Raw genomic sequence first — 23,489 nt, forward strand, 5'->3', positions numbered from 1 at the left:
TAACAGGGCTAATGTTGTTGTTGCTTATCTCACCAGGCTCCAGTGACAGAGCTAATGTTGTTGTTGTTTATCTCACCAGGTTCTAGTGACAGGGCTAATGTTGTTGTTGTTTAACTCACCAGGTTTTAGTGACAGGGCTAATGTTGTTGTTGTTTATCTCACCAGGTTCTAGTGACAGGGCTAATGTTGTCGTTGTTTATCCCATGTTCCAGTGACAGGGCTGATGTTGTTGTTGTTTATCTCACCAGGTTCTAGTGACAGGGCTGATGTTGTTGTTGTTTATCTCACCAGGCTCCAGTAACAGGGCTAATGTTGTTGTTGCTTATCTCACCAGGCTCCAGTGACAGAGCTAATGTTGCTGTTGTTTATCTCACCAGGTTCTAGTGACAGGGCTAATGTTGTTGTTGTTTAACTCACCAGGTTTTAGTGACAGGGCTAATGTTGTTGTTGTTTATCTCACCAGGTTCTAGTGACAGGCTAATGTTGTTGTTGTTTATCTCACCAGGTTCTAGTGACAGGGCTAATGTTGTTGTTGTTTATCTCACCAGGTTCTAGTGACAGGGCTAACTTGGAGATCATGATTCTGATCGGGACGGGTGTCATTGCTGTGTTCTTCTGGGCTCTACTCATTCTCATCTTCTGCAACGTCAAACGGGTCAGAACACACACACACTGCCCCGTGAACTCCCTATGCTTGTCTCTCTGTTCTAAGACATAATGTATCTCTTCCAATCAGAATGGCTGTGACACGGTGAACTCTGACCTCACCTCTCTACCATCTCCCTCAGCTCTTTAGACACATGGGGAATGGAGTCAAGGTTCAAATACCGCAAGTCTCTAAATGAAACATCAAAGTCAGCGTGTCTAGGCGTTAACAGATACCTGTGCTTTGATGTCAGAGATACAGAAACACAGGGTTGCACCAACTGTTTCCAGAGTCTTTCTCCCAAGAGTAAATCAACCTTGCTAAAGCTATATTGACTCATTATGGATTTGTACATGTTATTTCTAGTCTGCTTTCCTCTCTCCTAGCTAACTCTCCTAGCTAACTGGGTCGTTGCTGAGCAACTGTTCATATCTGATATTGTTTATTGGCCCAAATATCAATGTCCATGTTTCACTGAGCCTTTCTCACTCTCTGTCTCTCTCTATCTCTCACTCTCTGCCTCTCACTCTCTGCCTCTCACTCTCTGCCTCTCACTCTCTGCCTCTCACTCCAGGTGAACCCAGCAGATATAAAGACAGGCTATCTGTCCATCATAATGGACCCAGGGGAGGTTCCTCTGGGTGAGCAGTTTGAATACCTCCCCTACGACTCCTCCCAGTGGGAGATATCTATGGACAAACTACAACTAGGTAAGGGAGGGAGGGAGGGAGGGAGGGAGGGAGGGAGGGAGGGAGGGAGGGCAAGCGGGAGGGAGAACGGAGGAGGGAGGGTAGCGGGAGGGAGAACGGAGGAGGGAGGGAGGGCTAGCGGGAGGAAGAACGGAGGAGGGAGGGAGGGCTAGCGGGAGGAAGAACGGAGGAGGGAGGGCTAGTGGGAAGGAGAACGGAGGAGGGAGGGAGGGTTAGCGGGAGAGAGAACAGAGGAGGGATGGAGGGAGGGCTAGCGGGAGGGAGAACGGAGGAAGGATGGAGGGAGGGAGGGAGGGAGGGAGGGAGGGAGGGAGGGAGGGAGGGAGGGAGGGAGGGAGGGAGGGAGGGAGGGAGGGAGGGAGGGAGAACGGAGGAAGGATGGAGGGTAGCGGGAGGGAGAACGGAGGAGGGATGGAGGGAGGGAGGGAGAACAGAGGAAGGATGGAGTGTAGCGGGAGGGAGAACGGAGGAAGGATGGAGGGAGGGAGAACGGAGGAAGGATGGAGGGTAGCGGGAGGGAGAACGGAGGAAGGATGGAGGGATGGAGAACGGAGGAAGGATGGAGGGAGGGAGAAGGGAGAACGGAGGAAGGATGGATGGAGGGAGAACGGAGGAAGGATGGAGGGAGGGAGAACGGAGGAAGGATGGAGGGAGGGAGGGAGGGCTAGCGGGAGGGAGAACGGAGGAAGGAGGGAGGGAGGGATAGAGGGAGGGAGGGATATTTGAGGGGTAGAGAGAGGGAGGGAGGGAGGGAGGGAGGGAGGGAGGGAGGGAGGGAGGGAGGGAGCATATGGACGAGTGAAAGAATAAACAAACTGAAGAATGAATGGATGAAGGAATGAGTCGGCAAAAATAATCAACCAAACTAATGAACATCACATTCTGGTTTCCTCTGTTCCTGTTGAATGGGACCCCAGACTGCTACTGATGATGATGACACACACACAGTCTGGAGGGGTAGCGTCTGGTCCCGTCCAGACTGATGGATGATAACGCTGTTGTTTGTCCCTGTGGTCATTGGAATTACAATCCTATTACATTCTAACTTTTTAATGTATACATTTACATTTTCCTCATTAAATAGGCAGATGTTGCTGTCCGGAGGGACTTTAGGATTAGTGGTAGCTATATCACACCGTCTTCACAATTACAATCTCTCTCTCTCTCTGTCTTTCTTTTTCTCTCTCTCTCTCTGTCTTTCTTTTTCTCTCTCTCTCTCTCTCTCTCTCTCTCTCTCTCTCTCTGTCTTTCTTTTTCTCTCTCTCTCTCTCTGTCTTTCTTTTTTTCTGTCTGTCTGTCTGTCTGTCTGTCTGTCTGTCTGTCTGTCTGTCTGTCTGTCTGTCTGTCTGTCTTTTTCTCTCCCTTTTTCTCTTTCTCTCTCTCAGGGAAGGTGTTGGGTCATGGAGCATTTGGGAAGGTCATTGAGGCTTCCATCTTTGGCATCAGCCAGAACAACAGCCTGGACACTGTGGCGGTGAAGATGCTGAAAGGTGTGTGTGTCCCTCTGTGTGTGTGTGTGTGTGTGTGTGTGTGTGTGCGTGTGTGTGTGTGTCCTGACCTCGTCTCTCCCTGTCTTCTGTTCCAGAGGGAGCGTGTGCCAGTGACCACAAGGCTCTGATGTCAGAGCTGAAGATCCTGATCCACATTGGGAACCATCTTAACGTGGTCAACCTCCTGGGGGCATGCACCAAACCCAGCGCCCCCCTCATGGTGGTGGTGGAGTACTGCAAGTATGGGAACCTGTCCAACTACCTGAGAGCCAAGAGAGAGTTCTTCCTACCTTACAGGGTAAGAGCTAACCTCTAACCCCTAACCCCTAACCTGTCCAACTACCTGAGAGCCAAGAGAGAGTTCTTCCTACCTTACAGGGTAAGAGCTAACCTCTAACCCTTAACCCCTAACCTGTCCAACTACCTGAGAGCCAAGAGAGAGTTCTTCCTACCTTACAGGGTAAGACCTAACCCTAACCCCTAATCTCTAACCCCTAACCTCTAACCCCTAACCTGTCCAACTACCCGAGAGCCAAGAGAGAGTTATTCCTACCTTACAGGGTAAGACCTAACCCTAACCCCTAACCTGTCTAACTACCTGAGACCCAAGAGAGAGTTCTTCCTACCTTACAGGGTAAGACCTAACCCTACCCCCTAACCTGTCCAACTACCTGAGAGCCAAGAGAGTTATTCCTACCTTCAAATCAAATGTATTTATATAGCCCTTCGTACATCAGCTGATATCTCAATGTGCTGTACAGAAACTCAGCCTAAAACTCCAAACAGCAAGCAATGCAGGTGTAGAAGCACGGTGGCTAGGAAAAACTCCCTAGAAAGGCCAAAACCTAGGAAGAAACCTAGAGAGGAACCAGGCTATGAGGAGTGGCCAGTCCTCTTCTGGCTGTGCCGGGTGGAGATTATAACAGAACATGGCCAAGATGTTCAAATGTTCATAAATGACCAGCATGGTCAAATAATAATAATCACAGTAGTTCTCGAGGGTGCAGCAAGTCAGCACATCAGGAGTAAATGCTGAACAGTTGAAACTGGAGTAGCAGCACGGCCAGGTGGACTGGGGACAGCAAGGAGTCATCATGTCAGGTAGTCCTGAGCCACGGTCCTAGGGCTCAGGTCCTCCGAGAGAGAGAAAGAAAGAGAGAAAGAGAGAATTATCGAGAGCATACTTAAATTCACACAGCACACCGGATAAAACAGGAGTACTCCAGATATAACAAACTGACCCTAGCCCCCCGACACAAACTACTGCAGCATAAATACTGGAGGCTGAGACCGGAGGGGTCAGGAGACACTATGGCCCCATCCGATGATACCCCCGTACAGGGCCAAACAGGAAGGATATAACCCCACCCACTTTGCCAAAGCACAGCCCCCACAACACTAGAGGGTTATCTTCAACCACCAACTGACCATCCTGAGACAAGGCCGAGTATAGCCCACAAAGATGGGGGGGGGGGGGGGGGGGGGGGGGACCCAGACAGGAAGATCACATCAGTGACTCAACCCACTCAAGTGAAGCACCCCTCCTAGGGACGGCTTGAAGAGCACCAGTAAGCCAGTGACTCAGCCCCTGTAATTGGGCTAGAGGCAGAGAATCCCAGTGGAAAGAGGGGAACCGGCCAGGCAGAGACAGCAAGGGTGGTTCGTTGCTCCAGAGCCTTTCCGTTCACCTTCCCACTCCTGAGCCAGACTACACTCAATCATATGACCCACTGAAGAGATGAGTCTTCAGTAAAGACTTAAAGGTTGAGACCGAATCTGCGTCTCTCAAGCCCATGTAATGCTTTGTAGGTTAGCAGTAAAACCTTGAAATCAGCCCTTGCTTTGACAGGAAGCCAGTGTAGGGAGGCTAGCACTGGAGTAATATGATCAAATGTTTTGGTTCTAGTCAGGATTCTAGCAGCCATATTTAGCACTAACTGAAGTTTATTTAGTGCTTTATCCGGGTAGCTGGAAAGTAGAGCATTGCAGTAGTCTAACCTAGAAGTAACAAAAGCATGGATGAATTTTTCTGCATCATTTTTGTACAGAAAGTTACCAATTAATGCAATGTTACGTAGATGGTTAAAAGCTGTCCTTGAAACATTCTTGATATGTTCGTCAAAAGAGAGATCAGGGTCCAGAGTAACGCCGAGGTCCTTCACAGTTTTATTTGAGACGACTGTACAACCATTAAGATTAATTGTCAGATTCAACAGGAGGTCTCTTTGTTTCTTGGGACCTAGAACAAGCATCTCTGTTTTGTCTAAGTTTTGTCTAAGAGTTTAAAAGTAGAAAGTTTGCAGCCATCCACTCCCTTATGTCTGAAACACAGACTTCTAGCGAGGGCAATTTTGGGGCTTCGCCATGTTTCATTGAAATGTACAGCTGTGTGTCATCCACATAGCAGTGAAAGTTAATGTTATGTTTTCGAATTACATCCCCAAGAGGTAAAATATATAGTGAAAACAATAGTGGTCCTAAAACGTAACCTTGAGGAACACCGACATTTACAGTTGATTTGTCAGAGGACAAACCATTCACAGAGACAAACTGATATCTTTCCGACAGATAAGATCTAAACCAGGCCAGAACTTGTCCGTGTAGACCAATTTGGGTTTCCAATCTCTCCAAAAGAATGTGGTGAGCAATGGTATCAAAAGCAGCACTAAGGTGCAAAGCCTCGGTCGGATGCAATTAAAAGGTAATTTACCACCTTCACAAGTGCAGTCTCAGTGCTATGATGGGGTCTAAAACCAGACTGAAGCATTTTGTATACATCAGGAAGGCAGTGAGTTGCAACAGCCTTTTCTAACATTTTTGAGAGGAATGGAAGATTCGATATAGGCCGATAGTTTTTTATATTTTCTGGGTCAAGGTTTGGCTTTTTCAAGAGAGGCTTTATTACTGCCACTTTTAGTGAGTTTGGTACACATCCGGTGGATAGAGAGCCGTTTATTATGTTCAACATAGGAGGGCCAAGCACAGGAAGCAGCTCTTTCAGTAGGTTAGTTGGAATAGGGTCCAGTATGCAGCTTGAAGGTTTAGAGGCCATGATTATTTTCATCATTGTATCAAGAGATATAGTACTAAAACACTTGAGTGTCTCTCTTGATCCTAGGTCCTAGCAGTGTTGTGCAGACTCAGGACAACTGAGCTTTGAAGGCATATGCAGAATTAATGAGGAGTCCATAATTTGCTTTCTAATAATCATGATCTTTTCCTCAAAGAAGTTCATTAATTTATTACTGCTGAAGTGAAAGCCATCCTCACTTGGGGAATGCTGCTTTTTAGTTAGCTTTGCGACAGTATCAAAAAGAAGCTTACTTTACAGGGTAAGACCTAACCCTAACCTCTAATCTCTAACCCCTTAACCCTAACCTCTAATCTCTAACCCCTTAACCCTAACCAGCAGCATACCACCGCTGCTGGCTTGCTTCTGAAGCTAAGCAGGGTTGGTCCTGGTCAGTTCCTGGATGGGAGACCAGATGCTGCTGGAAGTGGTGTTGGAGAGCCAGTAGGAGGCACTCTTTCCTCTGGTCTAAAAAATATCCCAATTCCCCAGAGCAGTGATTGGGGACACTGCCCTGTGTAGGGTGCCGTCTTTCGGATGGTACGTTAAACGGGTGTCCTGACTCTCTGAGGTCATCAAAGAGCCCATGGCACTTATCGTAAGAGTAGGGGTGTTAACCCCGGTGTCCTGGCTAAATTCCCAATCTGGCACTCAAACCATCATGGTCACCTAATAATCCCCAGTTTACAATTGGCTCATTAATCCCCCTCCTCTTCCCTGTAACTATTCCCCAGGTCGTTGCTGCAAATGAGAATGTGTTCTCAGTCAATTTACCTGGTAAAATAACGGATAAATAAAGATTATCTCTAACTCTTATCCTCTCCAACTACCTGAGAGCCAAGAGAGAGTTCTTCCTACCTTACAGGGTAAACCCTAACCTGTCCAACTACCTGAGAGCCAAGAGAGTTCTTCCTACTTTACAGGGTAATCCCTAACTCTAATCTCTAACCCCTAACCTGTCCAACTACCTGAGAGCCAAGAGAGAGTTCATCCTACCTAGTTAGTTGCTGACTCATGGAGTGTAATCTACTGACACTATGGATTTCTTGTTATTTGTGCCCTTGTTGGGTATCAGGCCTTGAATACATGATTGACATAACATAACTGTTTTATCAGGGTGACACTAGGAGACAATTACATACAACATTTACACATGGTTGGGTTGAATTGAGAAAACAATGTGAGAGGTGAATGGAATGTGATGCTGAGTGTTTACTATGGCAGGGTTTGTGAACAGTCGGTTGTGGCTCAAAGGCTCTCTTCCTTTGACACTTCCTGTGACACTTCCTGTGACACAATGGCTGTTGAAATATACTAAGTCCAGGATTCAGGCTCTCTTCACAGGCTCTCTTCCTGTGACACTTCCTGTGACACAATGGCTGTTGAAATATACCAAGTCCAGGATTCAGGCTCTCTTCACAGGCTCTCTTCCTGTCACACAATGGCTGTTGAAATATACCAAGTCCAGGATTCAGGCTCTCTTCACAGGCTCTCTTCCTGTGACACAATGGCTGTTGAAATATACCAAGTCCAGGATTCAGGCTCTCTTCACAGGCTCTCTTCCTGTGACACTTCCTGTGAGTGTTGAAATATACCAAGTCCAGGATTCCATCCAATAGCACTTTGCATGGTTTAAAGGCAATGTCCCACGTTCACTGAGATCACATTCGTGGTGAACGCTGCATGTGTCCACTCGATCGGAAATGACCTTTAAATGGCACAAAGTTTAATGATGAACTCCCTCCTGGTCAATGTGTAGATGGTAACCTACATGACGTACCTGTGTGTTCCTCAGGACCGCTCCCCTAAGACTCAGAGCCAGGTGAGACGCATGATAGAGGCGGGACAAGTGGAGCCGAGAGCCCGCCTCCCACCTTCCCCGTCCTCCTCCTCTATTGGCAGCCTCCAGAGTCAGTCACCCAGCAAGTCCAATCAGAAGAGCCACTCTCCTGCTGTGGAGAAACGTGAGTAGTGTGAATAGTTGTATTGGCCGAATCCTAACTTCAGACTGACATAAATAATGTCTTCATGTCAATGGGATTTGGTGCTGAAAGTTCAGTCTTGAACTTTTGACTGAAGAGCTCCATCTGAGCCTCAAGAATATAGAACTAAGACAAGTTATACCTGAGTTAAATCCCCTCTCTCTCTCTCTCTCTCTCTCTCTCTCTCTCTCTCTCCCTCCCTCCACCTTACCCCCCCCCCCCTCCCTCCACCTTCCCTCCCTCCCTCCCTCACTCCCTCCCTCCCTCCAGTGGAAGACCTATGGAAGACTCCTCTCACTATAGAAGATCTGATTTGCTATAGTTTCCAGGTGGCCAGGGGAATGGAGTTCCTGGCCTCACGAAAGGTATTTCCCCAGCATCCACACACCCATCGACCCAAGACTTCTCCTTAAAAACCCATCGCCCTAGAAGATTTCTTCTTTAAAACTAGAAACCACACAGAGATTATAGAGAACAAGCTGTGTAATATATGGTGCATACTGTAACGGGCCAGTTTCCCAGAACCACATGAACCACACATGGTGTGGTATAAGGCTCTGGACTAAAGTAGTGCACTACACCATATTGATCTCCCTAGAAACCACAGAGATTCTAGAGACCAGTCTGACGGGCGTGGGAGGAGGGAGGATGGGGAGGAGGAGGGAGGAGGAGGGAGGAAGAGGAGGAGGAGGGAGGAGGTGTAATGCTATAATAACACATTCTGGGCTTGTTTCTCAGACACAGATTAAGCCTAAAAACATGTTGAGGAGAGATACTGAAACTTTTTCTTTTTAATAAGGACTGTAGGTAATACCAAGTCTACTGCTGTCTCTCACTAAGGACTGTAGGTAATACCCAGTCTACTGCTCTCTCTCACTAAGGACTGTAGGTAATACCCAGTCTACTGCTGTCTCTCACTAAGGACTGTAGGTAATATCCAGTCTACTGCTCTCTCTCACTAAGGACTGTAGGTAATACCCAGTCTACTGCTGTCTCTCACTAAGGACTGTAGGTAATACCAAGTCTACTGCTGTCTCTCACTAAGGACTGTAGGTAATACCCAGTCTACTGCTCTCTCTCACTAAGGACTGTAGGTAATACCCAGTCTACTGCTCTCTCTCACTAAGGACTGTAGGTAATATCCAGTCTACTGCTGTCTCTCACTAAGGACTGTAGGTAATACCCAGTCTACTGCTGTCTCTCACTAAGGACTGTATGTAATACCCAGTCTACTGCTCTCTCTCACTAAGGACTGTAGGTAATACCCAGTCTACTGCTCTCTCTCACTAAGGACTGTAGGTAATACCCAGTCTACTGCTGTCTCTCACTAAGGACTGTAGGTAATACCCAGTCTACTGCTGTCTCTCACTAAGGACTGTAGGTAATACCCAGTCTACTGCTGTCTGTCACTAAGGACTGTAGGTAATACCCAGTCTACTGCTCTCTCTCACTACCCATTTTGTTCTTGGTAAAAGCTGGGAGATATGGGGCGGTACCTTGGTAAAAGCTGGGAGATATGGGGCGGTACCTTGGTAAAAGCTGGGAGGTATGGGGCGGTACCTTGGTAAAAGCTGGGAGGTATGGGGCGGTACCTTGGTAAAAGCTGGGAGATATGGGGCGGTACCTTGGTAAAAGCTGGGAGATATGGGGCGGTACCTTGGTAAAAGCTGGGAGATATGGGGCGGTACCTTGGTAAAAGCTGGGAGGTATGGGGCGGTACCTTGGTAAAAGCTAGGAGGTATGGGGCGGTACTTTGGTAAAAACTGGGAGGTATGGGGCGGTACCTTGGTAAAAGCTGGGAGGTATGGGGCGGTACCTTGGTAAAAGCTGGGAGATATGGGGCGGTACCTTGGTAAAAGCTGGGAGGTATGGGGCGGTACCTTGGTAAAAGCTGGGAGGTATGGGGCGGTACCTTGGTAAAAGCTGGGAGGTATGGGGCGGTACCTTGGTAAAAGCTGGGAGATATGGGGCGGTACCTTGGTAAAAGCTGGGAGATATGGGGCGGTACCTTGGTAAAAGCTGGGAGGTATGGGGCGGTACCTTGGTAAAAGCTGGGAGGTATGGGGCGGTACCTTGGTAAAAGCTGGGAGATATGGGGCGGTACCTTGGTAAAAGCTGGGAGATATGGGGCGGTACCTTGGTAAAAGCTGGGAGGTATGGGGCGGTACCTTGGTAAAAGCTGGGAGATATGGGGTGGTACCTTGGTAAAAGCTGGGAGGTATGGGGCGGTACCTTGGTAAAAGCTGGGAGATATGGGGTGGTACCTTGGTAAAAGCTGGGAGATATGGGGAGGTACCTTGGTAAAAACTGGGAGGTATGGGGCGGTACCTTGGTAAAAGCTGGGAGATATGGGGCGGTACCTTGGTAAAAGCTGGGAGGTATGGGGCGGTACCTTGGTAAAAGCTGGGAGGTATGGGGCGGTACCTTGGTAAAAGCTGGGAGATATGGGGCGGTACCTTGGTAAAAGCTGGGAGGTATGGGGCGGTACCTTGGTAAAAGCTGGGAGATATGGGGTGGTACCTTGGTAAAAGCTGGGAGGTATGGGGCGGTACCTTGGTAAAAGCTGGGAGATATGGGGTGGTACCTTGGTAAAAGCTGGGAGATATGGGGCGGTACCTTGGTAAAAACTGGGAGGTATGGGGCGGTACCTTGGTAAAAGCTGGGAGATATGGGGCGGTACCTTGGTAAAAGCTGGGAGGTATGGGGCGGTACCTTGGTAAAAGCTGGGCGATATGGGGCGGTACCTTGGTAAAAGCTGGGAGGTATGGGGCGGTACCTTGGTAAAAGCTAGGAGGTATGGGGCGGTACCTTGGTAAAAGCTGGGAGGTATGGGGTGGTACCTTGGTAAAAGCTGGGCGATATGGGGCGGTACCTTGGTAAAAGCTGGGAGGTATGGGGCGGTACCTTGGTAAAAGCTGGGAGGTATGGGGCGGTACCTTGGTAAAAGCTGGGAGGTATGGGGCGGTACCTTGGTAAAAGCTGGGAGGTATGGGGCGGTACCTTGGTAAAAGCTGGGAGGTATGGGGCGGTACCTTGGTAAAAGCTGGGAGATATGGGGCGGTACCTTGGTAAAAGCTGGGAGGTATGGGGAGGTACCTTGGTAAAAACTGGGAGGTATGGGGCGGTACCTTGGTAAAAGCTGGGAGATATGGGGCGGTACCTTGGTAAAAGCTGGGAGGTATGGGGTGGTACCTTGGTAAAAGCTGGGAGATATGGGGCGGTACCTTGGTAAAAGCTGGGAGGTATGGGGCGGTACCTTGGTAAAAGCTGGGAGATATGGGGCGGTACCTTGGTAAAAGCTGGGAGGTATGGGGTGGTACCTTGGTAAAAGCTGGGAGATATGGGGCGGTACCTTGGTAAAAGCTGGGAGGTATGGGGTGGTACCTTGGTAAAAGCTGGGCGATATGGGGCGGTACCTTGGTAAAAGCTGGGAGGTATGGGGCGGTACCTTGGTAAAAGCAGGGAGGTATGGGGTGGTACCTTGGTAAAAGCTGGGAGGTATGGGGCGGTACCTTGGTAAAAGCTGGGAGGTATGGGGCGGTACCTTGGTAAAAGCTGGGAGATATGGGGCGGTACCTTGGTAAAAGCTGGGAGGTATGGGGTGGTACCTTGGTAAAAGCTGGGAGATATGGGGCGGTACCTTGGTAAAAGCTGGGAGGTATGGGGCGGTACCTTGGTAAAAGCTGGGAGATATGGGGCGGTACCTTGGTAAAAGCTGGGAGGTATGGGGTGGTACCTTGGTAAAAGCTGGGAGGTATGGGGTGGTACCTTGGTAAAAGCTGGGAGGTATGGGGCGGTACCTTGGTAAAAGCTGGGAGATATGGGGCGGAACCTTGGTAAAAGCTGGGAGGTATGGGGCGGTACCTTGGTAAAAGCTGGGAGATATGGGGTGGTACCTTGGTAAAAGCTGGGAGGTATGGGGCGGTACCTTGGTAAAAGCTGGGAGATATGGGGTGGTACCTTGGTAAAAGCTGGGAGATATGGGGTGGTACCTTGGTAAAAACTGGGAGGTATGGGGCGGTACCTCGGTAAAAGCTGGGAGATATGGGGCGGTACCTTGGTAAAAGCTGGGAGGTATGGGGTGGTACCTTGGTAAAAGCTGGGCGATATGGGGCGGTACCTTGGTAAAAGCTGGGAGGTATGGGGCGGTACCTTGGTAAAAGCTAGGAGGTATGGGGCGGTACCTTGGTAAAAGCTGGGAGGTATGGGGCGGTACCTTGGTAAAAGCAGGGAGGTATGGGGTGGTACCTTGGTAAAAGCTGGGAGGTATGGGGCGGTACCTTGGTAAAAGCTGGGAGGTATGGGGCGGTAACTTGGTAAAAGCTGGGAGGTATGGGGCGGTACCTTGGTAAAAGCTGGGAGGTATGGGGCGGTACCTTGGTAAAAGCTGGGAGGTATGGGGCGGTACCTTGGTAAAAGCTTGGAGATATGGGGTGGTACCTTGGTAAAAGCTAGGAGATATGGGGCGGTACCTTGGTAAAAGCTGGGAGGTATGGGGCGGTACCTTGGTAAAAGCTGGGAGATATGGGGCGGTACCTTGGTAAAAGCTAGGAGGTATGGGGCGGTACCTTGGTAAAAGCTGGGAGGTATGGGGCGGTACCTTGGTAAAAGCTGGGAGATATGGGGCGGTACCTTGGTAAAAGCTAGGAGGTATGGGGCGGTACCTTGGTAAAAGCTGGGAGATATGGGGCGGTACCTTGGTAAAAGCTGGGAGGTATGGGGTGGTACCTTGGTAAAAACTGGGAGGTATGGGGCGGTACCTTGGTAAAAGCTGGGAGGTATGGGGCGGTACCTTGGTAAAAGCTGGGAGATATGGGGTGGTACCTTGGTAAAAGCTGGGAGGTATGGGGTGGTACCTTGATAAAAGCTGGGAGATATGGGGTGGTACCTTGGTAAAAGCTGGGAGGTATGGGGCGGTACCTTGGTAAAAGCTGGGAGATATGGGGCGGTACCTTGGTAAAAGCTGGGAGATATGGGGCGGTACCTTGGTAAAAGCTGGGAGGTATGGGGCGGTACCTTGGTAAAAGCTGGGAGGTATGGGGCGGTACCTTGGTAAAAGCTGGGAGGTATGGGGCGGTACCTTGGTAAAAGCTGGGAGATATGGGGCGGTACCTTGGTAAAAGCTGGGAGATATGGGGCGGTACCTTGGTAAAAGCTGGGAGGTATGGGGCGGTACCTTGGTAAAAGCTGGGAGGTATGGGGCGGTACCTTGGTAAAAGCTGGGAGATATGGGGCGGTACCTTGGTAAAAGCTGGGAGATATGGGGCGGTACCTTGGTAAAAGCTGGGAGGTATGGGGCGGTACCTTGGTAAAAGCTGGGAGATATGGGGTGGTACCTTGGTAAAAGCTGGGAGGTATGGGGCGGTACCTTGGTAAAAGCTGGGAGATATGGGGTGGTACCTTGGTAAAAGCTGGGAGATATGGGGAGGTACCTTGGTAAAAACTGGGAGGTATGGGGCGGTACCTTGGTAAAAGCTGGGAGATATGGGGCGGTACCTTGGTAAAAGCTGGGAGGTATGGGGCGGTACCTTGGTAAAAGCTGGGAGGTATGGGGCGGTACCTTGGTAAAAGCTGGGAGATATGGGGCGGTACCTTGGTAAAAGCTGGGAGGTATGGGGCGGTACCTTGGTAAAAGCTGGGAGATATGGGGTGGTACCTTGGTAAAAGCTGGGAGGTATGGGGCGGTACCTTGGTAAAAGCTGGGAGATATGGGGTGGTACCTTGGTAAAAGCTGGGAGATATGGGGCGGTACCTTGGTAAAAACTGGGAGGTATGGGGCGGTACCTTGGTAAAAGCTGGGAGATATGGGGCGGTACCTTGGTAAAAGCTGGGAGGTATGGGGTGGTACCTTGGTAAAAGCTGGGCGATATGGGGCGGTACCTTGGTAAAAGCTGGGAGGTATGGGGCGGTACCTTGGTAAAAGCTAGGAGGTATGGGGCGGTACCTTGGTAAAAGCTGGGCGATATGGGGCGGTACCTTGGTAAAAGCTGGGAGGTATGGGGCGGTACCTTGGTAAAAGCTGGGAGGTATGGGGCGGTACCTTGGTAAAAGCTGGGAGGTATGGGGCGGTACCTTGGTAAAAGCTGGGAGGTATGGGGCGGTACCTTGGTAAAAGCTGGGAGGTATGGGGCGGTACCTTGGTAAAAGCTGGGAGATATGGGGCGGTACCTTGGTAAAAGCTGGGAGGTATGGGGAGGTACCTTGGTAAAAACTGGGAGGTATGGGGCGGTACCTTGGTAAAAGCTGGGAGATATGGGGCGGTACCTTGGTAAAAGCTGGGAGGTATGGGGTGGTACCTTGGTAAAAGCTGGGAGATATGGGGCGGTACCTTGGTAAAAGCTGGGAGGTATGGGGCGGTACCTTGGTAAAAGCTGGGAGATATGGGGCGGTACCTTGGTAAAAGCTGGGAGGTATGGGGTGGTACCTTGGTAAAAGCTGGGAGGTATGGGGTGGTACCTTGGTAAAAGCTGGGAGGTATGGGGCGGTACCTTGGTAAAAGCTGGGAGATATGGGGCGGAACCTTGGTAAAAGCTGGGAGGTATGGGGCGGTACCTTGGTAAAAGCTGGGAGATATGGGGTGGTACCTTGGTAAAAGCTGGGAGGTATGGGGCGGTACCTTGGTAAAAGCTGGGAGATATGGGGTGGTACCTTGGTAAAAGCTGGGAGATATGGGGTGGTACCTTGGTAAAAACTGGGAGGTATGGGGCGGTACCTTGGTAAAAGCTGGGAGATATGGGGCGGTACCTTGGTAAAAGCTGGGAGGTATGGGGTGGTACCTTGGTAAAAGCTGGGCGATATGGGGCGGTACCTTGGTAAAAGCTGGGAGGTATGGGGCGGTACCTTGGTAAAAGCAGGGAGGTATGGGGTGGTACCTTGGTAAAAGCTGGGAGGTATGGGGCGGTACCTTGGTAAAAGCTGGGAGGTATGGGGCGGTACCTTGGTAAAAGCTGGGAGATATGGGGCGGTACCTTGGTAAAAGCTGGGAGGTATGGGGTGGTACCTTGGTAAAAGCTGGGAGATATGGGGCGGTACCTTGGTAAAAGCTGGGAGGTATGGGGCGGTACCTTGGTAAAAGCTGGGAGATATGGGGCGGTACCTTGGTAAAAGCTGGGAGGTATGGGGTGGTACCTTGGTAAAAGCTGGGAGATATGGGGCGGTACCTTGGTAAAAACTGGGAGGTATGGGGCGGTACCTTGGTAAAAGCTGGGAGATATGGGGCGGTACCTTGGTAAAAGCTGGGAGGTATGGGGTGGTACCTTGGTAAAAGCTGGGCGATATGGGGCGGTACCTTGGTAAAAGCTGGGAGGTATGGGGCGGTACCTTGGTAAAAGCTAGGAGGTATGGGGCGGTACCTTGGTAAAAGCTGGGCGATATGGGGCGGTACCTTGGTAAAAGCTGGGAGGTATGGGGCGGTACCTTGGTAAAAGCTGGGAGGTATGGGGCGGTACCTTGGTAAAAGCTGGGAGGTATGGGGCGGTACCTTGGTAAAAGCTGGGAGGTATGGGGCGGTACCTTGGTAAAAGCTGGGAGGTATGGGGCGGTACCTTGGTAAAAGCTGGGAGATATGGGGCGGTACCTTGGTAAAAGCTGGGAGGTATGGGGAGGTACCTTGGTAAAAACTGGGAGGTATGGGGCGGTACCTTGGTAAAAGCTGGGAGATATGGGGCGGTACCTTGGTAAAAGCTGGGAGGTATGGGGTGGTACCTTGGTAAAAGCTGGGAGATATGGGGCGGTACCTTGGTAAAAGCTGGGAGGTATGGGGCGGTACCTTGGTAAAAGCTGGGAGATATGGGGCGGTACCTTGGTAAAAGCTGGGAGGTATGGGGTGGTACCTTGGTAAAAGCTGGGAGGTATGGGGTGGTACCTTGGTAAAAGCTGGGAGGTATGGGGCGGTACCTTGGTAAAAGCTGGGAGATATGGGGCGGAACCTTGGTAAAAGCTGGGAGGTATGGGGCGGTACCTTGGTAAAAGCTGGGAGATATGGGGTGGTACCTTGGTAAAAGCTGGGAGGTATGGGGCGGTACCTTGGTAAAAGCTGGGAGATATGGGGTGGTACCTTGGTAAAAGCTGGGAGATATGGGGTGGTACCTTGGTAAAAACTGGGAGGTATGGGGCGGTACCTTGGTAAAAGCTGGGAGATATGGGGCGGTACCTTGGTAAAAGCTGGGAGGTATGGGGTGGTACCTTGGTAAAAGCTGGGCGATATGGGGCGGTACCTTGGTAAAAGCTGGGAGGTATGGGGCGGTACCTTGGTAAAAGCAGGGAGGTATGGGGTGGTACCTTGGTAAAAGCTGGGAGGTATGGGGCGGTACCTTGGTAAAAGCTGGGAGGTATGGGGCGGTACCTTGGTAAAAGCTGGGAGATATGGGGCGGTACCTTGGTAAAAGCTGGGAGGTATGGGGTGGTACCTTGGTAAAAGCTGGGAGATATGGGGCGGTACCTTGGTAAAAGCTGGGAGGTATGGGGCGGTACCTTGGTAAAAGCTGGGAGATATGGGGCGGTACCTTGGTAAAAGCTGGGAGGTATGGGGTGGTACCTTGGTAAAAGCTGGGAGGTATGGGGTGGTACCTTGGTAAAAGCTGGGAGATATGGGGTGGTACCTTGGTAAAAGCTGGGAGGTATGGGGCGGTACCTTGGTAAAAGCTGGGAGATATGGGGTGGTACCTTGGTAAAAGCTGGGAGATATGGGGTGGTACCTTGGTAAAAACTGGGAGGTATGGGGCGGTACCTTGGTAAAAGCTGGGAGATATGGGGCGGTACCTTGGTAAAAGCTGGGAGGTATGGGGTGGTACCTTGGTAAAAGCTGGGCGGTATGGGGCGGTACCTTGGTAAAAGCTGGGAGGTATGGGGCGGTACCTTGGTAAAAGCTAGGAGGTATGGGGCGGTACCTTGGTAAAAGCTGGGAGATATGGGGCGGTACCTTGGTAAAAGCTGGGAGGTATGGGGCGGTACCTTGGTAAAAGCTGGGAGATATGGGGCGGTACCTTGGTAAAAGCTGGGAGATATGGGGTGGTACCTTGGTAAAAGCTGGGAGGTATGGGGTGGTTCCTTGGTAAAAGCTGGGAGATATGGGGTGGTACCTTGGTAAAAGCTGGGAGGTATGGGGCGGTACCTTGGTAAAAGCTGGGAGATATGGGGTGGTACCTTGGTAAAAGCTAGGAGATATGGGGCGGTACCTTGGTAAAAGCTGGGAGGTATGGGGCGGTACCTTGGTAAAAGCTGGGAGATATGGGGCGGTACCTTGGTAAAAGCTGGGAGGTATGGGGTGGTACCTTGGTAAAAGCTGGGAGGTATGGGGCGGTACCTTGGTAAAAGCTGGGAGGTATGGGGCGGTACCTTGGTAAAAGCTGGGAGGTATGGGGTGGTACCTTGGTAAAAGCTGGGAGGTATGGGGCGGTACCTTGGTAAAAGCTGGGAGGTATGGGGCGGTACCTTGGTAAAAGCTGGGAGGTATGGGGCGGTACCTTGGTAAAAGCTGGGAGATATGGGGTGGTACCTTGGTAAAAGCTGGGAGATATGGGGTGGTACCTTGGTAAAAGCTGGGAGATATGGGGTGGTACCTTGGTAAAAGCTGGGAGATATGGGGTGGTACCTTGGTAAAAGCTGGGAGGTATGGGGTGGTACCTTGGTAAAAGCTGGGAGGTATGGGGCGGTACCTTGGTAAAAGCTGGGAGGTATGGGGCGGTACCTTGGTAAAAGCTGGGAGGTATGGGGCGGTACCTTGGTAAAAGCTGGGAGGTATGGGGCGGTACCTTGGTAAAAGCTGGGAGATATGGGGTGGTACCTTGGTAAAAGCTGGGAGATATGGGGTGGTACCTTGGTAAAAGCTGGGAGATATGGGGTGGTACCTTGGTAAAAGCTGGGAGATATGGGGCGGTACCTTGGTAAAAGCTGGGAGGTATGGGGTGGTACCTTGGTAAAAGCTGGGAGGTATGGGGCGGTACCTTGGTAAAAGCTGGGAGGTATGGGGCGGTACCTTGGTAAAAGCTGGGAGGTATGGGGCGGTACCTTGGTAAAAGCTGGGAGATATGGGGTGGTACCTTGGTAAAAGCTGGGAGGTATGGGGCGGTACCTTGGTAAAAGCTGGGAGATATGGGGTGGTACCTTGGTAAAAGCTGGGAGGTATGGGGCGGTACCTTGGTAAAAGCTGGGAGATATGGGGTGGTACCTTGGTAAAAGCTGGGAGATATGGGGTGGTACCTTGGTAAAAGCTGGGAGGTATGGGGCGGTACCTTGGTAAAACCTGGGAGATATGGGGCGGTACCTTGGTAAAAGCTGGGAGGTATGGGGCGGTACCTTGGTAAAAGCTGGGAGATATGGGGTGGTACCTTGGTAAAAGCTGGGAGGTATGGGGCGGTACCTTGGTAAAAGCTGGGAGATATGGGGCGGTACCTTGGTAAAAGCTGGGAGGTATGGGGCGGTACCTTGGTAAAAGCTGGGAGATATGGGGCGGTACCTTGGTAAAAGCTGGGAGATATGGGGTGGTACCTTGGTAAAAGCTGGGAGATATGGGGTGGTACCTTGGTAAAAACTGGGAGATATGGGGTGGTACCTTGGTAAAAGCTGGGAGATATGGAGTGGTACCTTGGTAAAAGCTGGGAGATATGGGGTGGTACCTTGGTAAAAGCTGGGAGGTATGGGGCGGTACCTTGGTAAAAGCTGGGAGATATGGGGTGGTACCTTGGTAAAAGCTGGGAGGTATGTGGTGGTACCTTGGTAAAAGCTGGGAGATATGGGGTGGTACCTTGGTAAAAGCTGGGAGGTATGGGGTGGTACCTTGGTAAAAGCTGGGAGGTATGGGGCGGTAACTTGGTAAAAGCTGGGAGATATGGGGTGGTACCTTGGTAAAAGCTGGGAGGTATGGGGTGGTACCTTGGTAAAAGCTGGGAGATATGGGGTGGTACCTTGGTAAAAGCTGGGAGGTATGGGGCGGTACCTTGGTAAAAGCTGGGAGGTATGGGGCGGTACCTTGGTAAAAGCTGGGAGATATGGGGTGGTACCTTGGTAAAAGCTGGGAGATATGGGGTGGTACCTTGGTAAAAACTGGGAGATATGGGGTGGTACCTTGGTAAAAGCTGGGAGATATGGAGTGGTACCTTGGTAAAAGCTGGGAGATATGGGGTGGTACCTTGGTAAAAGCTGGGAGGTATGGGGCGGTACCTTGGTAAAAGCTGGGAGATATGGGGTGGTACCTTGGTAAAAGCTGGGAGGTATGTGGTGGTACCTTGGTAAAAGCTGGGAGATATGGGGTGGTACCTTGGTAAAAGCTGGGAGGTATGGGGTGGTACCTTGGTAAAAGCTGGGAGGTATGGGGCGGTAACTTGGTAAAAGCTGGGAGATATGGGGTGGTACCTTGGTAAAAGCTGGGAGGTATGGGGTGGTACCTTGGTAAAAGCTGGGAGATATGGGGTGGTACCTTGGTAAAAGCTGGGAGGTATGGGGCGGTACCTTGGTAAAAGCTGGGAGGTATGGGGCGGTACCTTGGTAAAAGCTGGGAGATATGGGGTGGTACCTTGGTAAAAGCTGGGAGGTATGGGGTGGTACCTTGGTAAAAGCTGGGAGGTATGGGGCGGTACCTTGGTAAAAGCTGGGAGATATGGGGCGGAACCTTGGTAAAAGCTGGGAGGTATGGGGCGGTACCTTGGTAAAAGCTGGGAGATATGGGGTGGTACCTTGGTAAAAGCTGGGAGGTATGGGGCGGTACCTTGGTAAAAGCTGGGAGATATGGGGTGGTACCTTGGTAAAAGCTGGGAGATATGGGGTGGTACCTTGGTAAAAACTGGGAGGTATGGGGCGGTACCTTGGTAAAAGCTGGGAGATATGGGGCGGTACCTTGGTAAAAGCTGGGAGGTATGGGGTGGTACCTTGGTAAAAGCTGGGCGATATGGGGCGGTACCTTGGTAAAAGCTGGGAGGTATGGGGCGGTACCTTGGTAAAAGCAGGGAGGTATGGGGTGGTACCTTGGTAAAAGCTGGGAGGTATGGGGCGGTACCTTGGTAAAAGCTGGGAGGTATGGGGCGGTACCTTGGTAAAAGCTGGGAGATATGGGGCGGTACCTTGGTAAAAGCTGGGAGGTATGGGGTGGTACCTTGGTAAAAGCTGGGAGATATGGGGCGGTACCTTGGTAAAAGCTGGGAGGTATGGGGCGGTACCTTGGTAAAAGCTGGGAGATATGGGGCGGTACCTTGGTAAAAGCTGGGAGGTATGGGGTGGTACCTTGGTAAAAGCTGGGAGGTATGGGGTGGTACCTTGGTAAAAGCTAGGAGGTATGGGGCGGTACCTTGGTAAAAGCTGGGAGATATGGGGCGGTACCTTGGTAAAAGCTGGGAGGTATGGGGCGGTACCTTGGTAAAAGCTGGGAGATATGGGGCGGTACCTTGGTAAAAGCTGGGAGGTATGGGGTGGTACCTTGGTAAAAACTGGGAGGTATGGGGCGGTACCTTGGTAAAAGCTGGGAGGTATGGGGCGGTACCTTGGTAAAAGCTGGGAGATATGGGGTGGTACCTTGGTAAAAGCTGGGAGGTATGGGGCGGTACCTTGGTAAAAGCTGGGAGATATGGTGTGGTACCTTGGTAAAAGCTGGGAGGTATGGGGCGGTACCTTGGTAAAAGCTGGGAGGTATGGGGCGGTACCTTGGTAAAAGCTGGGAGGTATGGGGCGGTACCTTGGTAAAAGCTGGGAGATATGGGGTGGTACTTTGGTAAAAGCTGGGAGATATGGGGCGGTACCTTGGTAAAAGCTGGGAGATATGGGGTGGTACCTTGGTAAAAGCTGGGAGGTATGGGGTGGTACCTTGGTAAAAGCTGGGAGATATGGGGTGGTACCTTGGTAAAAGCTGGGAGGTATGGGGCGGTACCTTGGTAAAAGCTGGGAGATATGGGGCGGTACCTTGGTAAAAGCTGGGAGATATGGGGTGGTACCTTGGTAAAAGCTGGGAGATATGGGGCGGTACCTTGGTAAAAGCTGGGAGATATGGGGTGGTACCTTGGTAAAAGCTGGGAGGTATGGGGCGGTACCTTGGTAAAAGCTGGGAGATATGGGGTGGTACCTTGGTAAAAGCTGGGAGATATGGGGTGGTACCTTGGTAAAAGCTAGGAGGTATGGGGCGGTACCTTGGTAAAAGCAGGGAGGTATGGGGCGGTACCTTGGTAAAAGCTGGGAGGTATGGGGCGGTACCTTGGTAAAAGCTGGGAGGTATGGGGTGGTACCTTGGTAAAAGCTGGGAGGTATGGGGCGGTACCTTGGTAAAAGCTGGGAGATATTGGGTGGTACCTTGGTAAAAGCTGGGAGATATGGGGTGGTACCTTGGTAAAAGCTGGGAGATATAAGGTGGTACCTTGGTAAAAGCTGGGAGATATGGGGCGGTACCTTGGTAAAAGCTGGGAGGTATGGGGCGGTACCTTGGTAAAAGCTGGGAGATATGGGGCGGTACCTTGGTAAAAGCTGGGAGATATGGGGTGGTACCTTGGTAAAAGCTGGGAGGTATGGGGTGGTACCTTGGTAAAAGCTGGGAGATATGGGGTGGTACCTTGGTAAAAGCTGGGAGGTATGGGGCGGTACCTTGGTAAAAGCTGGGAGATATGGGGTGGTACCTTGGTAAAAGCTAGGAGATATGGGGCGGTACCTTGGTAAAAGCTGGGAGGTATGGGGCGGTACCTTGGTAAAAGCTGGGAGATATGGGGCGGTACCTTGGTAAAAGCTGGGAGGTATGGGGTGGTACCTTGGTAAAAGCTGGGAGGTATGGGGCGGTACCTTGGTAAAAGCTGGGAGGTATGGGGCGGTACCTTGGTAAAAGCTGGGAGGTATGGGGTGGTACCTTGGTAAAAGCTGGGAGGTATGGGGCGGTACCTTGGTAAAAGCTGGGAGGTATGGGGCGGTACCTTGGTAAAAGCTGGGAGGTATGGGGCGGTACCTTGGTAAAAGCTGGGAGATATGGGGTGGTACCTTGGTAAAAGCTGGGAGATATGGGGTGGTACCTTGGTAAAAGCTGGGAGATATGGGGTTGTACCTTGGTAAAAGCTGGGAGATATGGGGTGGTACCTTGGTAAAAGCTGGGAGGTATGGGGTGGTACCTTGGTAAAAGCTGGGAGGTATGGGGCGGTACCTTGGTAAAAGCTGGGAGGTATGGGGCGGTACCTTGGTAAAAGCTGGGAGGTATGGGGCGGTACCTTGGTAAAAGCTGGGAGGTATGGGGCGGTACCTTGGTAAAAGCTGGGAGATATGGGGTGGTACCTTGGTAAAAGCTGGGAGATATGGGGTGGTACCTTGGTAAAAGCTGGGAGATATGGGGTGGTACCTTGGTAAAAGCTGGGAGATATGGGGCGGTACCTTGGTAAAAGCTGGGAGGTATGGGGTGGTACCTTGGTAAAAGCTGGGAGGTATGGGGCGGTACCTTGGTAAAAGCTGGGAGGTATGGGGCGGTACCTTGGTAAAAGCTGGGAGGTATGGGGCGGTACCTTGGTAAAAGCTGGGAGATATGGGGTGGTACCTTGGTAAAAGCTGGGAGGTATGGGGCGGTACCTTGGTAAAAGCTGGGAGATATGGGGTGGTACCTTGGTAAAAGCTGGGAGGTATGGGGCGGTACCTTGGTAAAAGCTGGGAGATATGGGGTGGTACCTTGGTAAAAGCTGGGAGATATGGGGTGGTACCTTGGTAAAAGCTGGGAGGTATGGGGCGGTACCTTGGTAAAACCTGGGAGATATGGGGCGGTACCTTGGTAAAAGCTGGGAGGTATGGGGCGGTACCTTGGTAAAAGCTGGGAGATATGGGGTGGTACCTTGGTAAAAGCTGGGAGGTATGGGGCGGTACCTTGGTAAAAGCTGGGAGATATGGGGCGGTACCTTGGTAAAAGCTGGGAGGTATGGGGCGGTACCTTGGTAAAAGCTGGGAGATATGGGGCGGTACCTTGGTAAAAGCTGGGAGATATGGGGTGGTACCTTGGTAAAAGCTGGGAGATATGGGGTGGTACCTTGGTAAAAACTGGGAGATATGGGGTGGTACCTTGGTAAAAGCTGGGAGATATGGAGTGGTACCTTGGTAAAAGCTGGGAGATATGGGGTGGTACCTTGGTAAAAGCTGGGAGGTATGGGGCGGTACCTTGGTAAAAGCTGGGAGATATGGGGTGGTACCTTGGTAAAAGCTGGGAGGTATGTGGTGGTACCTTGGTAAAAGCTGGGAGATATGGGGTGGTACCTTGGTAAAAGCTGGGAGGTATGGGGTGGTACCTTGGTAAAAGCTGGGAGGTATGGGGCGGTAACTTGGTAAAAGCTGGGAGATATGGGGTGGTACCTTGGTAAAAGCTGGGAGGTATGGGGTGGTACCTTGGTAAAAGCTGGGAGATATGGGGTGGTACCTTGGTAAAAGCTGGGAGGTATGGGGCGGTACCTTGGTAAAAGCTGGGAGGTATGGGGCGGTACCTTGGTAAAAGCTGGGAGATATGGGGTGGTACCTTGGTAAAAGCTGGGAGGTATGGGGTGGTACCTTGGTAAAAGCTGGGAGATATGGGGTGGTACCTTGGTAAAAGCTGGGAGGTATGGGGTGGTACCTTGGTAAAAGCTGGGAGATATGGGGTGGTACCTTGGTAAAAGCTGG

General features: G+C 51.0%; 1 protein-coding gene across 4 annotated transcripts in view; it reads left to right on the forward strand.

The window, feature by feature from the left end:
* Positions 1–23,489, forward strand: part of LOC110487799 (vascular endothelial growth factor receptor 3) — a 255,210-nt gene that overhangs the window by 192,763 nt on the left and 38,958 nt on the right. For all 4 annotated transcript variants that reach the window (XM_036943557.1, XM_036943558.1, XM_036943559.1 and 1 more), the window contains exons 17-22: positions 549–655; positions 1,221–1,356; positions 2,742–2,846; positions 2,942–3,144; positions 7,712–7,880; positions 8,169–8,263. In XM_036943557.1, the coding sequence (XP_036799452.1) occupies positions 549–655; positions 1,221–1,356; positions 2,742–2,846; positions 2,942–3,144; positions 7,712–7,880; positions 8,169–8,263 (815 nt within the window). The remainder of the gene's footprint in view (positions 1–548; positions 656–1,220; positions 1,357–2,741; positions 2,847–2,941; positions 3,145–7,711; positions 7,881–8,168; positions 8,264–23,489) is intronic.

Source organism: Oncorhynchus mykiss, chromosome 14, assembly GCF_013265735.2.
Source record: "Oncorhynchus mykiss isolate Arlee chromosome 14, USDA_OmykA_1.1, whole genome shotgun sequence".
Taxonomy (NCBI): Eukaryota; Metazoa; Chordata; class Actinopteri; order Salmoniformes; family Salmonidae; genus Oncorhynchus; species Oncorhynchus mykiss.